The sequence below is a fragment of the Coregonus lavaretus genome (assembly GCF_964263955.1).
Source record: "Coregonus lavaretus genome assembly, chromosome: 2".
In the NCBI taxonomy this organism is placed as follows: domain Eukaryota; kingdom Metazoa; phylum Chordata; class Actinopteri; order Salmoniformes; family Salmonidae; genus Coregonus; species Coregonus lavaretus.
In genome coordinates, this window is record NC_139989.1 from 28730585 (window position 1) to 28748264 (window position 17680).

The 17680-nt window shown below is 43.7% G+C and overlaps 1 protein-coding gene across 1 annotated transcript in view; it reads right to left on the reverse strand.

Moving 5' to 3' along the window:
- The window catches only part of LOC311102133 (C-Jun-amino-terminal kinase-interacting protein 3-like), a gene marked incomplete at both ends in the record, with an annotated part of 72399 nt that overhangs the window by 32035 nt on the left and 22684 nt on the right, over window positions 1-17680 (reverse strand). Inside the window, 11 exons of the mRNA XM_084143368.1 lie at window positions 4298-4361; window positions 4443-4595; window positions 5087-5144; window positions 5859-5876; window positions 7132-7274; window positions 7377-7479; window positions 7749-7983; window positions 10428-10485; window positions 13150-13173; window positions 13808-13899; window positions 14078-14148. Of these exons, the coding sequence (XP_083999494.1) occupies window positions 4298-4361; window positions 4443-4595; window positions 5087-5144; window positions 5859-5876; window positions 7132-7274; window positions 7377-7479; window positions 7749-7983; window positions 10428-10485; window positions 13150-13173; window positions 13808-13899; window positions 14078-14148 (1019 nt within the window). The remainder of the gene's footprint in view (window positions 1-4297; window positions 4362-4442; window positions 4596-5086; window positions 5145-5858; window positions 5877-7131; window positions 7275-7376; window positions 7480-7748; window positions 7984-10427; window positions 10486-13149; window positions 13174-13807; window positions 13900-14077; window positions 14149-17680) is intronic.

Below are 17680 nucleotides of genomic sequence, written 5' to 3' on the forward strand. Positions count from 1 at the left end.
CTGATGTCAACGTTGTGAACAGAGTGCGCTTGGTGGCGGTGGTGTTATGGTATGGGCAGGCATAAGCTACGGACAACGAACAAAATTGCATTTTATCAATGGCAATCTGATACCGTGACGAGATCCTGAGGCCCATTGTCGTGCCATTCATCCGCCGACATCACCTCATATTTCAGCATGATAATGCACGGCCCCATGTCGCAAGGATCTGTACACAATTCCTGGAAGCTGAAAATGTCCCAGTTCTTCCATGGCCTGCATACTCATCAGACGTGTCACCCATTTAGCATGTTTGGGACAGCGTGTTCCAGTTCCCGTCAATATCCAACAACTTCGCACAGCCATTGAAGAGGAGTGGGACAACATTCCACAGGCCACAAATCAACAGCCTGATCAACTCTATGAGAAGGAGATGTCTCGCGCTGCATGAGGCAAATGTTGGTCACACCAGATTCTGACCCACGCCCCTTTTTTTTTTCTGTGACCAACAGATGCGTATCTGTATTACCAATCATGTGAAATCCATAAATTAGGGCCTAATTAATTAATTTCAATTGACTGATTTCCTTATATGAACTGTAACTCCGTAAAATCTTTGATATTGTTGCATGTTGCATTTATATTTTTGTTCAGTATAATAACCATCATATCGAAGTAAACTTGGAGTCACGCGATGATGTGTTGTGTGGCCCTCCCACTACGACTCAGGAAAGCATGCAGATTAATAGGATACAAATGAAATAACTTAAGAACCACTGAGTGGTGGAAGTCCACAGTGATGAGCTTAATGCTCCTTTCCAATAAATATCTAGGGTCTTATTCTGGTGACATGATGATCGATGCTTGGCTGCTGTTTGACAAGTAAAAACAATATCGCTCTTTTGTCCATAATAATCTCATCATGTAGTAGGCTATTCACGGACTGTATCTGTGAGGTATTGGCTAGAACGCATGTGCCAAGACCAGAGTGGGCACATTCGCTATACAGTGAGGGAAAAAAGTATTTGATCCCCTGCTGATTTTGTACGTTTGCCCACTGACAAAGAAATGATCAGTCTATAATTTTAATGGTAGGTTTATTTGAACAGTGAGAGACAGAATATCAACAACAAAATCCTGAAAATGAATGTCAAAAATGTTATAAATTGATTTGCATTTTAATGAGGTAAATAAGTATTTCACCCCCTCTCAATCAGAAAGATTTCTGGCTCCCAGGTGTCTTTTATACAGGTAACGAGCTGAGATTAGGAGCACACTCTTAAAGGGAGTGCTCCTAATCTTAGCTTGTTACCTGTATAAAAGACACCTGTCCATAGAAGCAATCAATCAATCAGATTCCAAACTCTCCACCATGGCCAAGACCAAAGAGCTCTCCAAGGATGTCAGGGACAAGATTGTAGACCTACACAAGGCTGGAATGGGCTACAAGACCATCGCCAAGCAGCTTGGTGAGAAGGTGACAACAGTTGGTGCGATTATTCGCAAATGGAAGAAACACAAAAGAACTGTCAATCTCCCTCGGCCTGGGGTTCCATGCAAGATCTCACCTCGTGGAGTTGCAATGATCATGAGAACGGTGAGGAATCAGCCCAGAACTACACGGGAGGATCTTGTCAATGATCTCAAGGCAGCTGGGACCATAGTCACCAAGAAAACAATTGGTAACACATTACGCCGTGAAGGACTGCTAAGGGGACAGGACAACTTCACCGCATCAAAGGGACGATGGACGGGGCCATGTACCGTCAAATCTTGGGTGAGAACCTCCTTCCCTCAGCCAGGGCATTGAAAATGGGTCGTGGATGGGTATTCCAGCATGTCAATGACCCAAAACACACGGCCAAGGCAACAAAGGAGTGGCTCAAGAAGAAGCACATAAAGGTCCTGGAGTGGCCTAGCCAGTCTCCAGACCTTAATCCCATAGAAAATCTGTGGAGGGAGCTGAAGGTTCGAGTTGCCAAACGTCAGGCTCGAAACCTTAATGACTTGGAGAAGATCTGCAAAGAGGAGTGGGACAAAATCCCTCCTGAGATGTGTGCAAACCTGGTGGCCAACTACAAGAAACGTCTGACCTCTGTAATTGCCAACAAGGGTTTTGCCACCAAGTACTAAGTCATATTTTGCAGACGGGTCAAATACTTACAGTGGGGAAAAAAGTATTTAGTCAGCCACCAATTGTGCAAGTTCTCCCACTTAAAAAGATGAGAGAGGCCTGTAATTTTCATCATAGGTACACGTCAACTATGACAGACAAAATGAGAAAAAAAAATCCAGAAAATCACATTGTAGGATTTTTAATGAATTTATTTGCAAATTATGGTGGAAAATAAGTATTTGGTCAATAACAAAAGTTTCTCAATACTTTGTTATATACCCTTTGTTGGCAATGACACAGGTCAAACGTTTTCTGTAAGTCTTCACAAGGTTTTCACACACTGTTGCTGGTATTTTGGCCCATTCCTCCATGCAGATCTCCTCTAGAGCAGTGATGTTTTGGGGCTGTCGCTGGGCAACACAGACTTTCAACTCCCTCCAAAGATTTTCTATGGGGTTGAGATCTGGAGACTGGCTAGGCCACTCCAGGACCTTGAAATGTTTCTTATGAAGCCACTCCTTCGTTGCCCGGGCGGTGTGTTTGGGATCATTGTCATGCTGAAAGACCCAGCCACGTTTCATCTTCAATGCTCCTGCTGATGGAAGGAGGTTTTCACTCAAAATCTCACGATACATGGCCCCATTCATTCTTTCCTTTACACGGATCAGTCGTCCAGGTCCCTTTGCAGAAAAACAGCCCCAAAGCATGATGTTTCCACCCCCATGCTTCACAGTAGGTATGGTGTTCTTTGGATGCAACTCAGCATTCTTTGTCCTCCAAACACGACGAGTTGAGTTTTTACCAAAACGTTCTATTTTGGTTTCATCTGACCATATGACATTCTCCCAATCCTCTTCTGGATCATCCAAATGCACTCTAGCAAACTTCAGACGGGCCTGGACATGTACTGGCTTAAGCAGGGGGACACGTCTGGCACTGCAGGATTTGAGTCCCTGGCAGCGTAGTGTGTTACTGATGGTAGGCTTTGTTACTTTGGTCCCAGCTCTCTGCAGGTCATTCACTAGGTCCCCCCGTGTGGTTCTGGGATTTTTGCTCACCGTTCTTGTGATCATTTTGACCCCACGGGGTGAGATCTTGCGTGGAGCCCCAGATCGAGGGAGATTATCAGTGGTCTTGTATGTCTTCCATTTCCTAATAATCGCTCCCACAGTTGATTTCTTCAAACCAAGCTGCTTACCTATTGCAGATTCAGTCTTCCCAGCCTGGTGCAGGTCTACAATTTTGTTTCTGGTGTCCTTTGACAGCTCTTTGGTCTTGGCCATAGTGGAGTTTGGAGTGTGACTGTTTGAGGTTGTGGACAGGTGTCTTTTATACTGATAACAAGTTCAAACAGGTGCCATTAATACAGGTAACGAGTGGAGGACAGAGGAGCCTCTTAAAGAAGAAGTTACAGGTCTGTGAGAGCCAGAAATCTTGCTTGTTTGTAGGTGACCAAATACTTATTTTCCACCATAATTTGCAAATAAATTCATTAAAAATCCTACAATGTGATTTTCTGGAATTGTTTTCCTCAATTTGTCTGTCATAGTTGACGTGTACCTATGATGAAAATTACAGGCCTCTCTCATCTTTTTAAGTGGGAGAACTTGCACAATTGGTGGCTGACTAAATACTTTTTTCCCCCACTGTATTTCCCTCATTAAAATGCAAATAAATGTATAACATTTTTGACTTGTGTTTTTCTGGATTGGTTGTTATTCTGTCTCTCACTGTTCAAATAAACCTACCATTAAAATTATAGACTGATCATGTCTTTGTCAGTGGGCAAACGTACAAAATCAGCAGGGGATCAAATACTTTTTTCCCTCACTGTATAACAAAAAATGTTTTGTGACAAAACCATCGGTAGAGTTGAACATGCGATGGAAACCCATTTAAATTGTATTTTTATTCGGTACGTGGGAATTTAACCGCAAAGTTTTTTTAAATGTGCACTAAGTCACCACGCACAGCCTTTTATCCGCAACAAGTCAATTTGATGGAAACACATCTCTGATGGAAACACATTTTAGAATATTTGCATGAAAATCAGTTGCCAATTGGATGGAAACCTAGCTTATGACTCTATGACTGTGATATGTGGTTGTTGTATCTAGATACTAATGCACTAACTGTAAGTCACTCTGGATAAGAGTGTCTGCTATATGACTAAATGTTTATTTGTTTGTTTGTTTTACTCACATCTTCTCCTCCTTCATCCTTGGAGTCCTGAGATGCTCCCAGAGTCAGAGCCTCTGCTCTCAACCTGAGGAGGCAAAGAGTCATAAGAGTCACAAGTCACACACACTATGCCCGCACGCACACACACACTCCCACCACCCCTCACCTCTTCAGCTCTTCTTCCAGTTCTTTAACCTTTGCATCTACTTTGTTCTTGGCGGTCCTAAGGGCATCCAGTTCCTCTCTCAGCACCTCATGCTCCCCAGAGAGCTCATCCACTTTGGCTATCAGGTCGTTCTTCACGATGTTCAGAGCATTTCTGCATGGGGAGAAATGGGAATCAATAATTGTACTGCTTAACTCAATAATTAAACAAAAGTATTTGGGTGCCAATCGAAAGGCATTTCAACTGGAAAAGGAAAACCTGTTGTGGGGGAGGGCGGGGGGGCATGGTTTCCAGGTGGGGAGGGAGGACGCGGGCAGGTGGATGGGGACTGAGGGGGGGAATGGGTTGGGGTTATCTTGTATGCATTTCTTTGATTGTTTTTTTGTACCTGTAACCCCGCCTCAAAAGAAAACGGACAAAACTAAATAAAAGAAAAGGAAAACCCATTTTCTCTCCGTGTCTTACTATCACTCTCAAACACACATACACACACACATCCTTGCATGTCTGTGTGTGTGTGCTCTCTCTATTCATCCAAATAATTGCATTTTTACTCAACCCTTGCAAAAGAACAGCCCCCTCTAGTAAATCTATCTTGCACCAAACCATCGTTAATATCCAGCAGCACACACACACACACTTACTTGGTCTCCAGAAGATGTTTGTTCTCCGTCAGCAGATTTTCCACCTCCTTGCCCATACCTGTGACGTATTAGTTAGCATTAGTGTTAGCATTGATTAACACTAACAACACTCTTTCTAGCCTGGTCCCAGATCTGTTTGTGCTGTTTGTCTTGCCAAACAGTTGGCAAGAGAGCACAAACAGACCTGGGACCAGGCTACACTCATTTTATTGCTCTATAAACACTTCATGAACTCTCCAAGTGTGCATTAACTATAAACTTAGTTAACTTTTTTTAATGAACACATTAATCGTCTTTGAATATGAATTCTGGGGCTATTTATGGATTAATTCTACATCAGTAATGTATGAAGGTTTAGAGGTTTTGGGGAGAATCATGATGTTTAAGCCAACTCCCGCAAGCTGAAATGAAACCAAGAAAAGCCCAAAAGATTTCCCAAAAGAAATACAGATACAATAATGATGTGTTTGCTGTGACAAGCTCAAATAAAAGTGGAATGTGCTTTCACAGTGTCAAACAACATGAGGACAAAGCAATGGATTCAAAATCTAAATAAAGGTGAAAAACAAATACAAAAGAAGAAGAAATAGCTTGCCAGACTCAAATAAAAGCCAACAGGAAATGGGAGGAAGTGACATCACAGCAGAGAAACAGGTAGGAAATGGCATCACAACATGGAACGCAGCAAAGACGAGACATCACAGACAGACACAACAACATGGGAGGATGAGCAACAGCCAGAGATGCTGAATAAGGCTAGAGGGAGCCTTACCGAAAAAATCATCACGGACTGGGAGAGAGGAAGAGAAACGGGGAGAGAGAGGAGAAAGAAAGAGGGAGGGGGGCACAGACCAGAGAGAGAGAGAGAGAGAAGGAGGGATGGGGTGAGATAAAAGAGAGAGAGAAGAGAGACTGCTGATAAGCACTTGTTATATACTAAAGCTTGAGAGAGCAATAAGAGAGCTTGGATCTGTCCAAGACCAGAGAACACTAGTAGTCAGTTTAGACTCGGAGCGACAAACAGAGAGATTCACCTTCATTGACCACAGGGTTCAGTTGAGCTTTGTAACGTTACGACCAACCAATCAAAGAGAGCATTATCTGGACAATATCTGGACTAGATCAACATTTAAAACAACTGTTGTAGCCTGGAATGCCAGCATCGTGTCATTGGGTAAAGCCTACAGGCATACAGTGGTACTTCGTGTGTGTCTTGGAAGGTGGGAGGCAGGGATGTGTATGTGTGTGTGTGAGAAAGAGAGGGTTCAGATACACACCTGAGAACTCCCCTAGGGGCGTGTCCAGCATACACAGGAAGGGAGAGAGGAAGCACATAGAAGGGTCACGGGTCAATAAACTAATATGATCGCAGTGAAATAAATCAATCATGAAGCTCTGTCAACTCAAAAAGTAAACCAAGACTAAATCAAGAATAATTTAGCTTGCCCTGTAAAATCAAACTTCAAAATATATCAAATCAATGGGGACTGCAGCCATGGTGCAAGTGATATCCCAGGGTGCTTTGCGGTGCGGTGGAGGATGGGGGAGCTGCCGCGGATGTGGGGTGGTGGTGAACATTCCGCTGTGTGCAGGGTCAAAGTTCAGAGCCAGCCAGTGCTATGGCAACGGTGACACAGCCTCAAAACATAGCGCTTAATTGTGACATTTATACCAAAAAAAAGAAGCAAAACATATTTCACAGAAATAACCATTTGCTCTTTTTGAGGTGTTTGAGGCACCCACTAGCTTAGTACTAAGCACCGCAGCTTACATTCCCAATTACTTTCTGCTTAGTGCAGACAGAGGTTGGGTTCCAGGATGACTACATTTCAGACGCATGCCAGAACTCACAAAGCTGGATAGGTGTTTAACATATCAGCTAACCACATCATTTGAAATAGCAATCTGACACCCGACTGTGCAGTCGATGACATGGCACACAACCATTGGTTAATGCAATGCAACGTCTGCAATGTAGACAGCCTGGAACACAACCAGAGACTGGCCTACGCTGCCTTCCAATAGCTCATTTGCATATACCCCACCCAATGCTCCTCTGACCGGCTTACCTAGAAGCTCCGCCCCGGCGTCCACGTCCCCGATGATGTCAGACTTGGCATCCTTGATCTCGTGGTAGAGAGAGTCGGTGTTGATACCGAACGCCTCGTTCACGATGCCCTGGGAAGGACTGACACACACACTGATACGTAATAATTGCTGTGTGTGTGTGTGTGTGTGTGTGTGTGTGTGTGTGTGTGTGTGTGTGTGTGTGTGTGTGTGTGTGTGTTACCTGTTTCCTCCACCATAGAGACGGGGGTCCACACACATATCCAGCTCCGGGGTGGAATCGATGATCTCTTGGAATTCAGACCACTCGTCACTGCTACCCATACCTGAGTACATATATAGAATATCATACACACTCAATACCATATTCACAAAGCATCTCAGAATAGGAGTGATCATCTAGGATAAGTTTTTCCTTTTAGATCATAATGAATAAGATTACATGGACAGGGGGTGACCTGATCCTAGATCAGCACTCCTTCTCTGAGGGACTTAATGAATACAGGCCCTGATCACACAATGATCCACTCATGCTAACGTGTGTGTATGTGCGCGAGTGTGTGTATGTGTGTGTGAAACTGCATGTTACACTCACCGATGCTGACGTTCCTGGTTTCCTGAGAGACTTGCACCTCCATGTTTCTGCTGAGGCGTTTGGCACTCTTCCTGCCACGGCTTACAGCATGCATTGGGTCGAACTCGCCGGGCGGGAGGAAGCCCTCGTTGAGGGGCGTGACGGTGGCGGAAGGGACAGAGGAAGTGGGCGTGTTGGACTTACTTCCTGTGCTACTGGGCGTGGCCGCCACCGAATCCGACTCGGAACCATCCTCCTGGGGCGTCAGAGGTCAGGGGTTAAAGAGGTCAAGGGGCTACATTGTTAAAGAGGGGCTGCATCCCGATTCTCCACCCTTCTCCCAAAGTGTACACTTGCACACTTCCCTTCATGGATTTAACAATGGTGGAAACTCCCTCCAGACAATGTTTGCACCAAGCCAATGCTTTTAAATCAATGACGGAGAGTGTGCAAGTGCACATTTAGTCTGAAGGGTGGAGAATAGGGAAGCCAGGGTTCTTCTCTTGCAAGGCTCGTTGCAATCTTCAAGATCTTGCTTATACTTACAATCTTGCGCGTACACTTAGTAACAAAGCATCACACTTACACTACCAGTCAAAAGTTTGGACACACCTACTCATTCAAGGGTTTTTCTTAATATTTGCAATTTTTTTACATTGTAGAATAATAGTGAAGACATCAAAACTATTAAATAACACATATGGAATCATGTAGTAACCAAAAAAAGTGTTAAACAAATCAAAATATATTTTATATTTGAGATTCTTCAAATAGCCACCCTTTTCCTTGATGACAGCTTTGCACACTCTTGGCATTCTCTCAACCACCTTCATGAGATAGTCACCTGGAATGCATTTCAATTAACAGGTGTGCCTTCTTAAAAGTTAATTTGTGGAATGTATTTATTTCTTAATGCGTTTGAGCCAATCAGTTGTGTTGTGACAAGGTAGGGGGGGTATACAGAAGATTGCCCTATTTGGTAAAAGACCAAGTCCATAATATGGCAAGACCAGCTCAAATAAGCAAAGAGAAACAACAGTCCATCATTACTTTAAGACAAGAAGGTCAGTCGATACGGAACATTTCAAGAACTTTGAAAGTTTCTTCAAGTGCAGTCGCAAAAACCATCAAGCGCTATGATGAAACTGGCTCTCATGAGGACCGCCACAGGAATGGAAAACCCAGAGTTACCTCTGCTGCAGAGGATACGTTCATTAGAGTTACCAGTCTCAGAAATTGCAGCCCAAATAAATGCTTCACAGAGTTCAAGTAACAGACACATCTCAACATCAACTGTTCAGAAGAGACTGTGTGAATCAGGCCTTCATGGTCGTATTGCTGCAAAGAAACCACTATTAAAGGACACCAATAAGAAGAAGAGACTTGCTTGGGCCAAGAAATACGAGCAATGGACATTAGACCTGTGGAAATGTGTCCTTTGGTCTGGAGTCCAAATTGGAGATTTTTGGTTCCAACCGCCATGTCTTTGTGAGACGCGGTGTGGGTGAACGGATGATCTCCGCATGTGTATTTCCCACCGTAAAGCATGGAGGAGGAGGTGTTATGGTGTGGGGGTGCTTTGCTTGTGACACTGTCTGTGATTTATTTAGAATGCAAGGCACACATAACCAGCATGGCTACCACAGCATTCTGCAGTGATACGCCATCCCATCTGGTTTGGGCTTAGTGGGACTATCATTTGTTTTTCAACAGGACAATGACCTAACACACCTCCAGGCTGTGTAAGGGCTATTTTACCAAGAAGGAGAGTGATGGAGTGCTGCATCAGATGACCTGGCCTCCACAATCCCCCAACCTCAACCCAATTGAGATGGTTTGGGATGAGTCAGACGGCAGAGTGAAGGAAAAGCAGCCAACAAGTGCTCAGCATATGTGGGAACTCCTTCAAGACTGTTGGAAAAGCATTCCAGGTGAAGCTGGTTGAGAGAATGCCAAGAGTGTGCAAAGCTGTCATCAAGGCAAAGGGTGGCTATTTGAAGAATCTCAAATATAAAATATATTTTGATTTGTTTAACACTGTTTTGCTTACTACATGATTCCATATGTGTTATTTCATAGTTGTGATGTGTTCACTATTATTCTACAATGTAGAAAATAGTCAAAATAAAGAAAAACCCTTGAATGAGTAGGTGTGTCCAAACTTTTTATTGGTACTGTACATGTGAAACGGGATGTGAAGACAGGTGCAAACGGGATGATAGAAGCTAAGTTATGTTCTATTATGTATTCATCATATCTGTTCATACACTGTCATGTCTTCATTATACTCACTGCCTTTAAAACCAATCAACAAACACCACAAAGAAAAGCCCTTGGAAGACAAGGGACACAAACAAGCGTGAGAGATGTGTCTGGATGATTCTGAATGACGGTGGTGGTGGTGGGTGTGGCATGACATAAGGCATGACGTGTTCTGCAGACGTGAGGTCCAGGGGGAGTGTCTGGCTACGTCCCAAATGACAACCTATTCCCTTTATAGTGCACTACTTTTGACCAGGGCCCATAGTGCTCTGGTCAAAATTGGTGGACTATAAAGGGAATAGGGTGCCATTTGGGACGGAGCCTCTATCACACCTGGTAGCCAGAGGTGTAGTGGAATTGGCTGAGCTCGCTGACCTGCCAAACGTCGGTCCCAGACCCAGGCATTATCATCCTATCCCCCCCGAGACCCCCACGTACCATCCCCATGCCCTCTCCACTGGGGTACAGGCTCAACGACGGGGGACGCTCCACTTTGCTGCTGGGGGAAAAAAGAGGGGGAGGGATGAGAGAGGGGGAGAGGAAGAGAAGGGGGGGGGGGCACAAAACAAAGGGGGAAGAGGAAAGGTTTGATGGAGAGAAGAAAAGGAAAATGAGAACGAAAGAGAGAGAGAGAGAGAGAGAAAGAGGTGAGGGGGAAGAGAGAGGAGAGGGGCAGAGAGAGGTGGGAGAGAGAGGGAGGGAGATAATGTACTGTACATTATGTATCTGGAGAGGTGAAAGCTAACTTTGGGGACCGCATAACATAAAACTGAAAATCCCTTGAATTAAGCACAAACACACAAAGCCAGCTACTGGACAGACTGACACTCAACCAGACCGACCTAATACGACACAATATATCCACATTATGGAGAAACGGGAGAGGCTATACCCACAGGCCTGCTGCAGAAATTGATGACGTACTGTATGTCGCGCAGCTGAGAGTAAAGTGGAGATGAGCAGATTCGGTTCAGTCATGATGAGCCCTTCCGAGCCATCAAGTTTATGCTGGCTAGCTGGCAACAGTGTTGTTTATTTCGATGGGCGACGTAGAAATAACTTGTAGCATTCGTCACCACCTGAATATCACCGTGACATGCCAATTAGCTAACGTTACAACAAGCCGGTGCAAATGACCAGTGCAACGGTGTTGTATCGAGTTTTGCCGACATGAGTTGCTTCCCACAGGGCAGCTGTATCACATGTCGCCGACGGTTGCTAACCTGGCCAATTTGTTCCATCCCAATTGATTTTATTTTGAGTAGGATAACAGCCTACACGAAAAATAATGTGTAAAATTGGTAGTAACCATATGGATGTCACCGTGATACAGTCTATTGCTCAATGGTGAGTTTGCCAGCAAAAACTTTTTCATTTGATTTGCACCAAAGAAAACAAGTGATAGACAACAATACAGATAAAAACAAAAAAACGGTGTGCAGGTGTGGCTGGAAGCCCAAGGGCTTATATGAAAACCACACCACAAAAAACAATATACAATACATAAGTACAAAAATTAAAAAGGTTTGTTAACACATAACAAAACCTTCTAAATATAAATGAATTGAACACGGGGCACAGTGTCCTTTGCTCCCACTTGCCGAGCACTGCTGTCCCGCAGTAAGGAGTGGGAAGTAGCTAGCTAGTGTTGCCAATATCAGGCCTGGGTGACAGAAAATGTACAACTACGCCATTAATGTCTACATTTAAAAAAAGAACAATTACTCCGATAAAAACATAATGATTCTGAATACTCTCCCAGGTCCTGACTTCGGCAGACAAGTTTCAAATTCTCGCTGAAGTTTCTAGCCACAGGCATAAATTAGCTAGCTTGGAAGGGCTCATCAGGACGACTGCCTAAACTAACCGAACCGAATTGCGTGACAGACCATAAACAGTGGGTGATAGAGGAGAAGGTAAAGGACAAAGGCACGAACTCTGGGCCATTCCATATTGGGACATACTGGGGGCAGGGGAATTTATAGTCCAAGGAGAGGCTGGTTGGTCAATGGAGCCAGGGAGAGCAGTGATCGTCAGTCCTAGTCCTGGGAACAACAGGGTCTGCAGTCCTGATTCAACTAATCAACAAGCCCCCCATTAGTTGAATCAGGTGTGTTAGTGCTGGGCAGGAGCAAAAGCCTTTTGTTTTTTTGTTAGTCCAACGCGGCGTTTCGCTAGAGAGAAATCAAATCATTCACGAGAGAAATTAAGTCAAGAACTATATGGTATGCTGGGCTGAAGGTAGTTGTAGTTTTCATTAAACAAATATTCAACCTAGTTCAGCTCAGAAACGTGGTAATTAATTAAAATGACCATAATCCATTGCGCCTGTTCTTTTCAGGCTCCGATTCATTTTTACGCCTGCTACATTAGGTTATATACACACAGACCGTATACGCCACCGCATGAGAGAGGATACAACAACACAATGACGAGAGAGAGGGATAGAGAATTCGTGAAAGTGTGCCTTATCTACTTTAAAGAACTAGTAAAATGACTTCGTCAGACAGCTCTGCAGCATACTTAGGCAGGCTAGCCTAGCTAAATAGGATGACTAAAGACAGTACAGTATGGGGAGAACAGAAATAACATTAGATGGTTGTCTGGAGGGCTGCTACTGCCTGAGCAGAGATAAATTGAGATGCTGACTTTAATGAATTAAAAATGATAAAATCATCAAATAAAACTAAGTAATATACACAACTGAAATATTTTATTATTTAATAGCAATTCTCTATTATAGAGACAATGGAATATTTCCAGTGTTTTGGCAATTGAATGTTCACTATTTTTGGCTTTGGCATTACCATTAAAAAGCTCTAATAATTTTAATGTCATTATTTCATAATGCATTTAATGTAAAAAAATATATAAGTAATAGAACCGAAACCGACCTCAAAAATCCCTAATCGCTCAGTACTAGTGAAATAAATACTGTATCTGAGCCTGGTTCAGCTTGCCTGGCTTAATAAACCAATAGAAAAGTCCCCAAAATACTCAAGCAAAACCCCTGAGTAAGTTTAATTACATTATTTTTCAAGTATTTGAACCCAGGTCATATACCCAGGACCAAGACTGACAAACACTAAATGAGATTGGGATTGAGGGGACAGGGATGGGGGGGGAAGAGGCAAAGAGGTTTTTGCGGGTAGTGATTTACCTTTTCCTCCACACGTGGCGTTGACTGTGCAGCACAGCAGCACGAGCACAGAGTGAAACAACGAGACAGACATATGGTGATTAGAGTGAGGACAAACCCATGGTACAACAGGTCACAACAAGTGGTGTAGTGGAGGGTAAACACACATAAATGTTGTTTACTGACATATATTATTTTGCACAAGCATTTACCCACCTTTTGTGGAATAAAGGTTTTGAAAGTATAGGGAGCGTAACTTTACTCACCACAAACGGCGATCAGCTTTTACCACTACATCACGTGTCACAAGACAATCTAACACGGGCTAACACACAGCAGCACAACACAACTACCGCACACTAAACACAGAACACTATACCCTAGCACACTTATTCCAAACAAAACAAAGCACAGAACATTACCTCAGCATAGTTGCTACTACTAAGCTATGCCAGGATACATTTTTACTACAGGATACATACTCTTCCCCCTGCACACACATGCCCACCCACACACGCACCCACCCACACTTTCCAGAAAGGTCACAACTATCTATATTATTTTATGTCTATGTTGTTGTATGAACTGTATTGTTTTGTCTGTATGCTGCTCAACGGATTTCCTCACTGGGGGATAATAACGTTTTCTGATGAAAATGTTAAAAAAGTCAGCCACTCACGTGCGTCCACTGCCTGGTCCTTCTGACTGGCTGTTGTTCCCTGCCTGTTGCATCTTGGACCTCTCAATATGCTCCACGTATGTTTGAATCATCTGACAGGAAGAGAGAGGATGAGTGAGGAAGATGGATGTAATTCCATTGACTTGGTTCTATTGTACCAGGCAAACAACATCAAGTACAAACCTAGCAGCTAGTATGGAGTCAGATACTAAACTCTCTCAAGCATGCACACACACACGCAAACACACACACACACATGGCTGTTCCTACCTCTGTGTGTCGCTGGTGTAAAGCGTTGTACTCCTTCTTCATGTCTGACTCACGCTCCTCCAGACGAGTGACTGAAACCCAGATAAACAGAATCAGAGTCAACCAGCCTCCCATTGCAACAACACTGTGGTTTCAGATCTTGGACAAAAAACCTGTTCAAATGAGATTCTCCATTGAAAGTGCCTATTAGTCCAGGGCTTGCTGGACATGGCTCCATATTGGACTGTGGATAGTGTGATGGTGCTCTCCATTTAAAGCTGGTCTGCTTTGAAACACTAAATGGTAGCAGGCCCGTTTCCTCCTCGATTGATGGTCTGCCTATCCATGTGAGAGACGCAGACTCAGTCTCGACCTTTAAGTCTTTACTGAAGACTCATCTCTTCAGTAGGTCCTATAATTGAGTGTCGTCTGGCCCAGGGGTACGAAGGTGAACGGCAAGGCACTGGAGCGACAAACTGCCCTTGCTGTCTCTGCCTGGCCGGCTCCCCTCTCTCCACTGTGATTCTCTGCCTCTAACCCTATTACGGGGGCTGAGTCACTGGCTTACTAGTGCTCTTCCATGCCGTCCCTAGGAGGGGTGCGTCACTTGAGTGGGTTGAGTCACAGACATGATCTTCCTGTCCTGTTTTGTGCCCCCTCTGGCTCGTGCGGTGGAGGAGATCTTCGTGGGCTATACTCAGCCTTGTCTCAGGGTAGTAAGTTGGTGATCTGTTGATATCCCTCTAGTGGTGTGGGGGCTGTGCTTTGGCAAAGTTGGTGGGGTTATATCCTATCCGGGGGTATCGTCGGACGGGGCCACAGTGTCCCCCGACCCACCCCTGTCTCAGTCTCCAGTATCTATGCTGCAATAGTCTATGTGCTGTGGGGGCTAGGGTCAGGCTATTATATCTGGTGTAATTCTCCTGTCTTATCTGGTGTCCTGTGTGAATTTAAGTATACTCCCTCTAATTCTCTCTCTCTCCCTCTCTCCCTCCCCTCCCAGAGGACCTGAGCCCTAGGATCATACCTCAGGACTACCTGGCCTGATGATTTCTGGCTGTCCCCAGTCCACCTGGTCGTGCTGCTGTTCCAGTTTCAATTGTTCTGCCTGCGGCTAGGGAACTCTGACCTGTTTACCGGACGTGGTACCTTGTCCCGGACCTGTTGTTTTCGACTTGCTCTCTCTCTCTACCGCACCTGCTGTCTCGACCTCTGAATGCTCGGCTATGAAAAGCCAACTGACATTTACTCCTGAGGTTCCGACCTGTTGCACCCTCTACAACCACTGTGATTATTTGACCCTGCTGGTCATCTATGAACGTTTGAACATCTTGAAGAACAATCTGGTCAATCTGGGCGGCAGGTAGCTTAGTGGTTAAGACCGTTGTGCCAGTAACCGAAAGGTCGCTGGTTCTAATCCCCGAGCCGACTAGGTGAAAAATCAGTCGATGTGCCCTTGAGCAAGGCACTTAACCCTAATTGCTCATGTAAGTTGCTCTGGATAAGAGCGTCTGCTAAATGACTAAAATGTAAATGTTAAATGGCCATGTACTCTTATAATCTCCACCCGGCACAGCCAGAAGAGGACTGGCTAGTTTCTTCGTAGGTTCTTGCCTTTCTAGGGAGTTTTTCCTAGCCACCGTGCTTCTACATCTGCATTGCTTGCTGTTTGGGGTTTTAGGCTGGGTTTCTGTATAGCACTTTGTGACATCTGCTGATGTAAAAAGGGCTTTATAAATACATTTGACTGATTGATTGATTGAATATGTGAGTCTGTTTGCTGTCAGAGGCACTAAAACCCTATTAAGCCATATTAACCACAGAACATGCACTGACTCATCCGGGCATGGTGGGTTAGTGTAAAACAGGCTATACTGTGTCCTTGTATATTGCATACGAAGCTCTTCATGGTGCACAACCACTGTGTGCTAGCAGGCTATGTGTAGTCCTCCACACTGTATGGTAGGTAGACAATAGTGCTCAGTCACTGTGTGCTAGGCTATACACTTTGTGCTTGGCTGTCAATAGTGCACCGTCACATTGTGCTAGTTATGAGTAATGCAGACTCACAGTGTGTGTGGTAGTTCTGAGTAGTGAAGACTCACAGTGTGCTAATTCTGAGTTGTGCTAGTTCTGATTATTGCACACTTGCAGTGTGCTAGTTTTGAGAAGTACACACTCACTCTGGTCGAAGTAGTTCTAGCTCTGAGTAGTAGTACACAGTGTTTTAGTACTGAGGTACTACTCACTCTGGTCGAAGTAGTTCTAGCTCTGAGTAGTAGTACACAGTGTTTTAGTACGGAGGTACTACTCACTCTGGTCAGAGTAGTTCTAGCTCTGAGTAGTAGTACACAGTGTTTTAGTACTGAGGTACTACTCACTCTGGTCGGAGTAGTTCTAGCTCTGAGTAGTAGTACACAGTGTTTTAGTACTGAGGTACTACTCACTCTGGTCGAAGTAGTTCTGGTTATTATAGTTCTATACTCACTCTGGTCAGAGTAGTTCTAGTTATTAAAGACTGATGAGCAACAGAAAAACACATGCAGAATCGATGTGTTGTCTTAAGTAAACAAAGTCTGATCCATCGCACTGCTGGGCATATCTGTCTCACTGTATATGCCATTAGATACTGCGCAATCACCTGCAGCTGTTTATCCCATGTTGTGGGCAAATGGCATTGTCGAAATCAAATTGTCAGAGTACTTCTAGTTATTAAGTCTATACTCAGTCTGGTCAGAGTAGTTGTAGATATTATAGTTCTATACTCACTCTGGTCGGAGTAGTTCTAGTTATTATAGTTCTATACTCAATCTGATCGAAGTAGTTCTGGTTATTATAGTTTTATACTCACTCTAGTCGGAGTAGTTCTAGTTATTAAGTCTAAAGGTGTTTTCACAAATAGTCCCCTTTAAAAGAACCGATCTCAGTCCTCTTATGTGAACTCTGGGGTAAGAAAAATAAAAAATAACTCAGTTCTCTTTGTATTCACACTGCCCTTGACTTTGAATGAGGACTCAACTCTTTTGCCAGTTCAATTCACCTATTTTGTGGTCCGAGTCTTCTTTGCATTCACATTGCTATGTTTAGAAAGGAACCAAGATATTTTCCCAACATTCACTCAATGCACTCTGGGTTTTTACAAAGTGCAGGACAAGCCATTCCATCAGAACGTGTTATCATACAGCTATTTATATATACGTATATTTTGGAAGCTAATAGATTGCATTTAGTTAAAAGATGAGATATAATAATTATAATCAGAAGATACTATTAACATGTAAATATTATTGGTAACAGAATAAATAGCACATCAATAACTGCAGATTAAATAATGCTGTAATTGAAAATTGTACACCCAATGTAGGCTACTGCCCCTTTAAGAGCTAGAATTGATTTTGTACACTATGTTGTGATTCTCACCAAATATATTGTTGTCTTCTCACACTATTCAAACCCCACAAACGAATAAACAGGTTATGAAGCTCTCTTTATATATCTCTTTATAGATCACATATTGCAAACATATAATCAGAACTAAAAACACACAAAAAATTATGCGAAACGGCAGATAATCATCTTCTCTCTTTTGTGTCACCAATGTGAGGGGTTATGGCAGGGGAAACG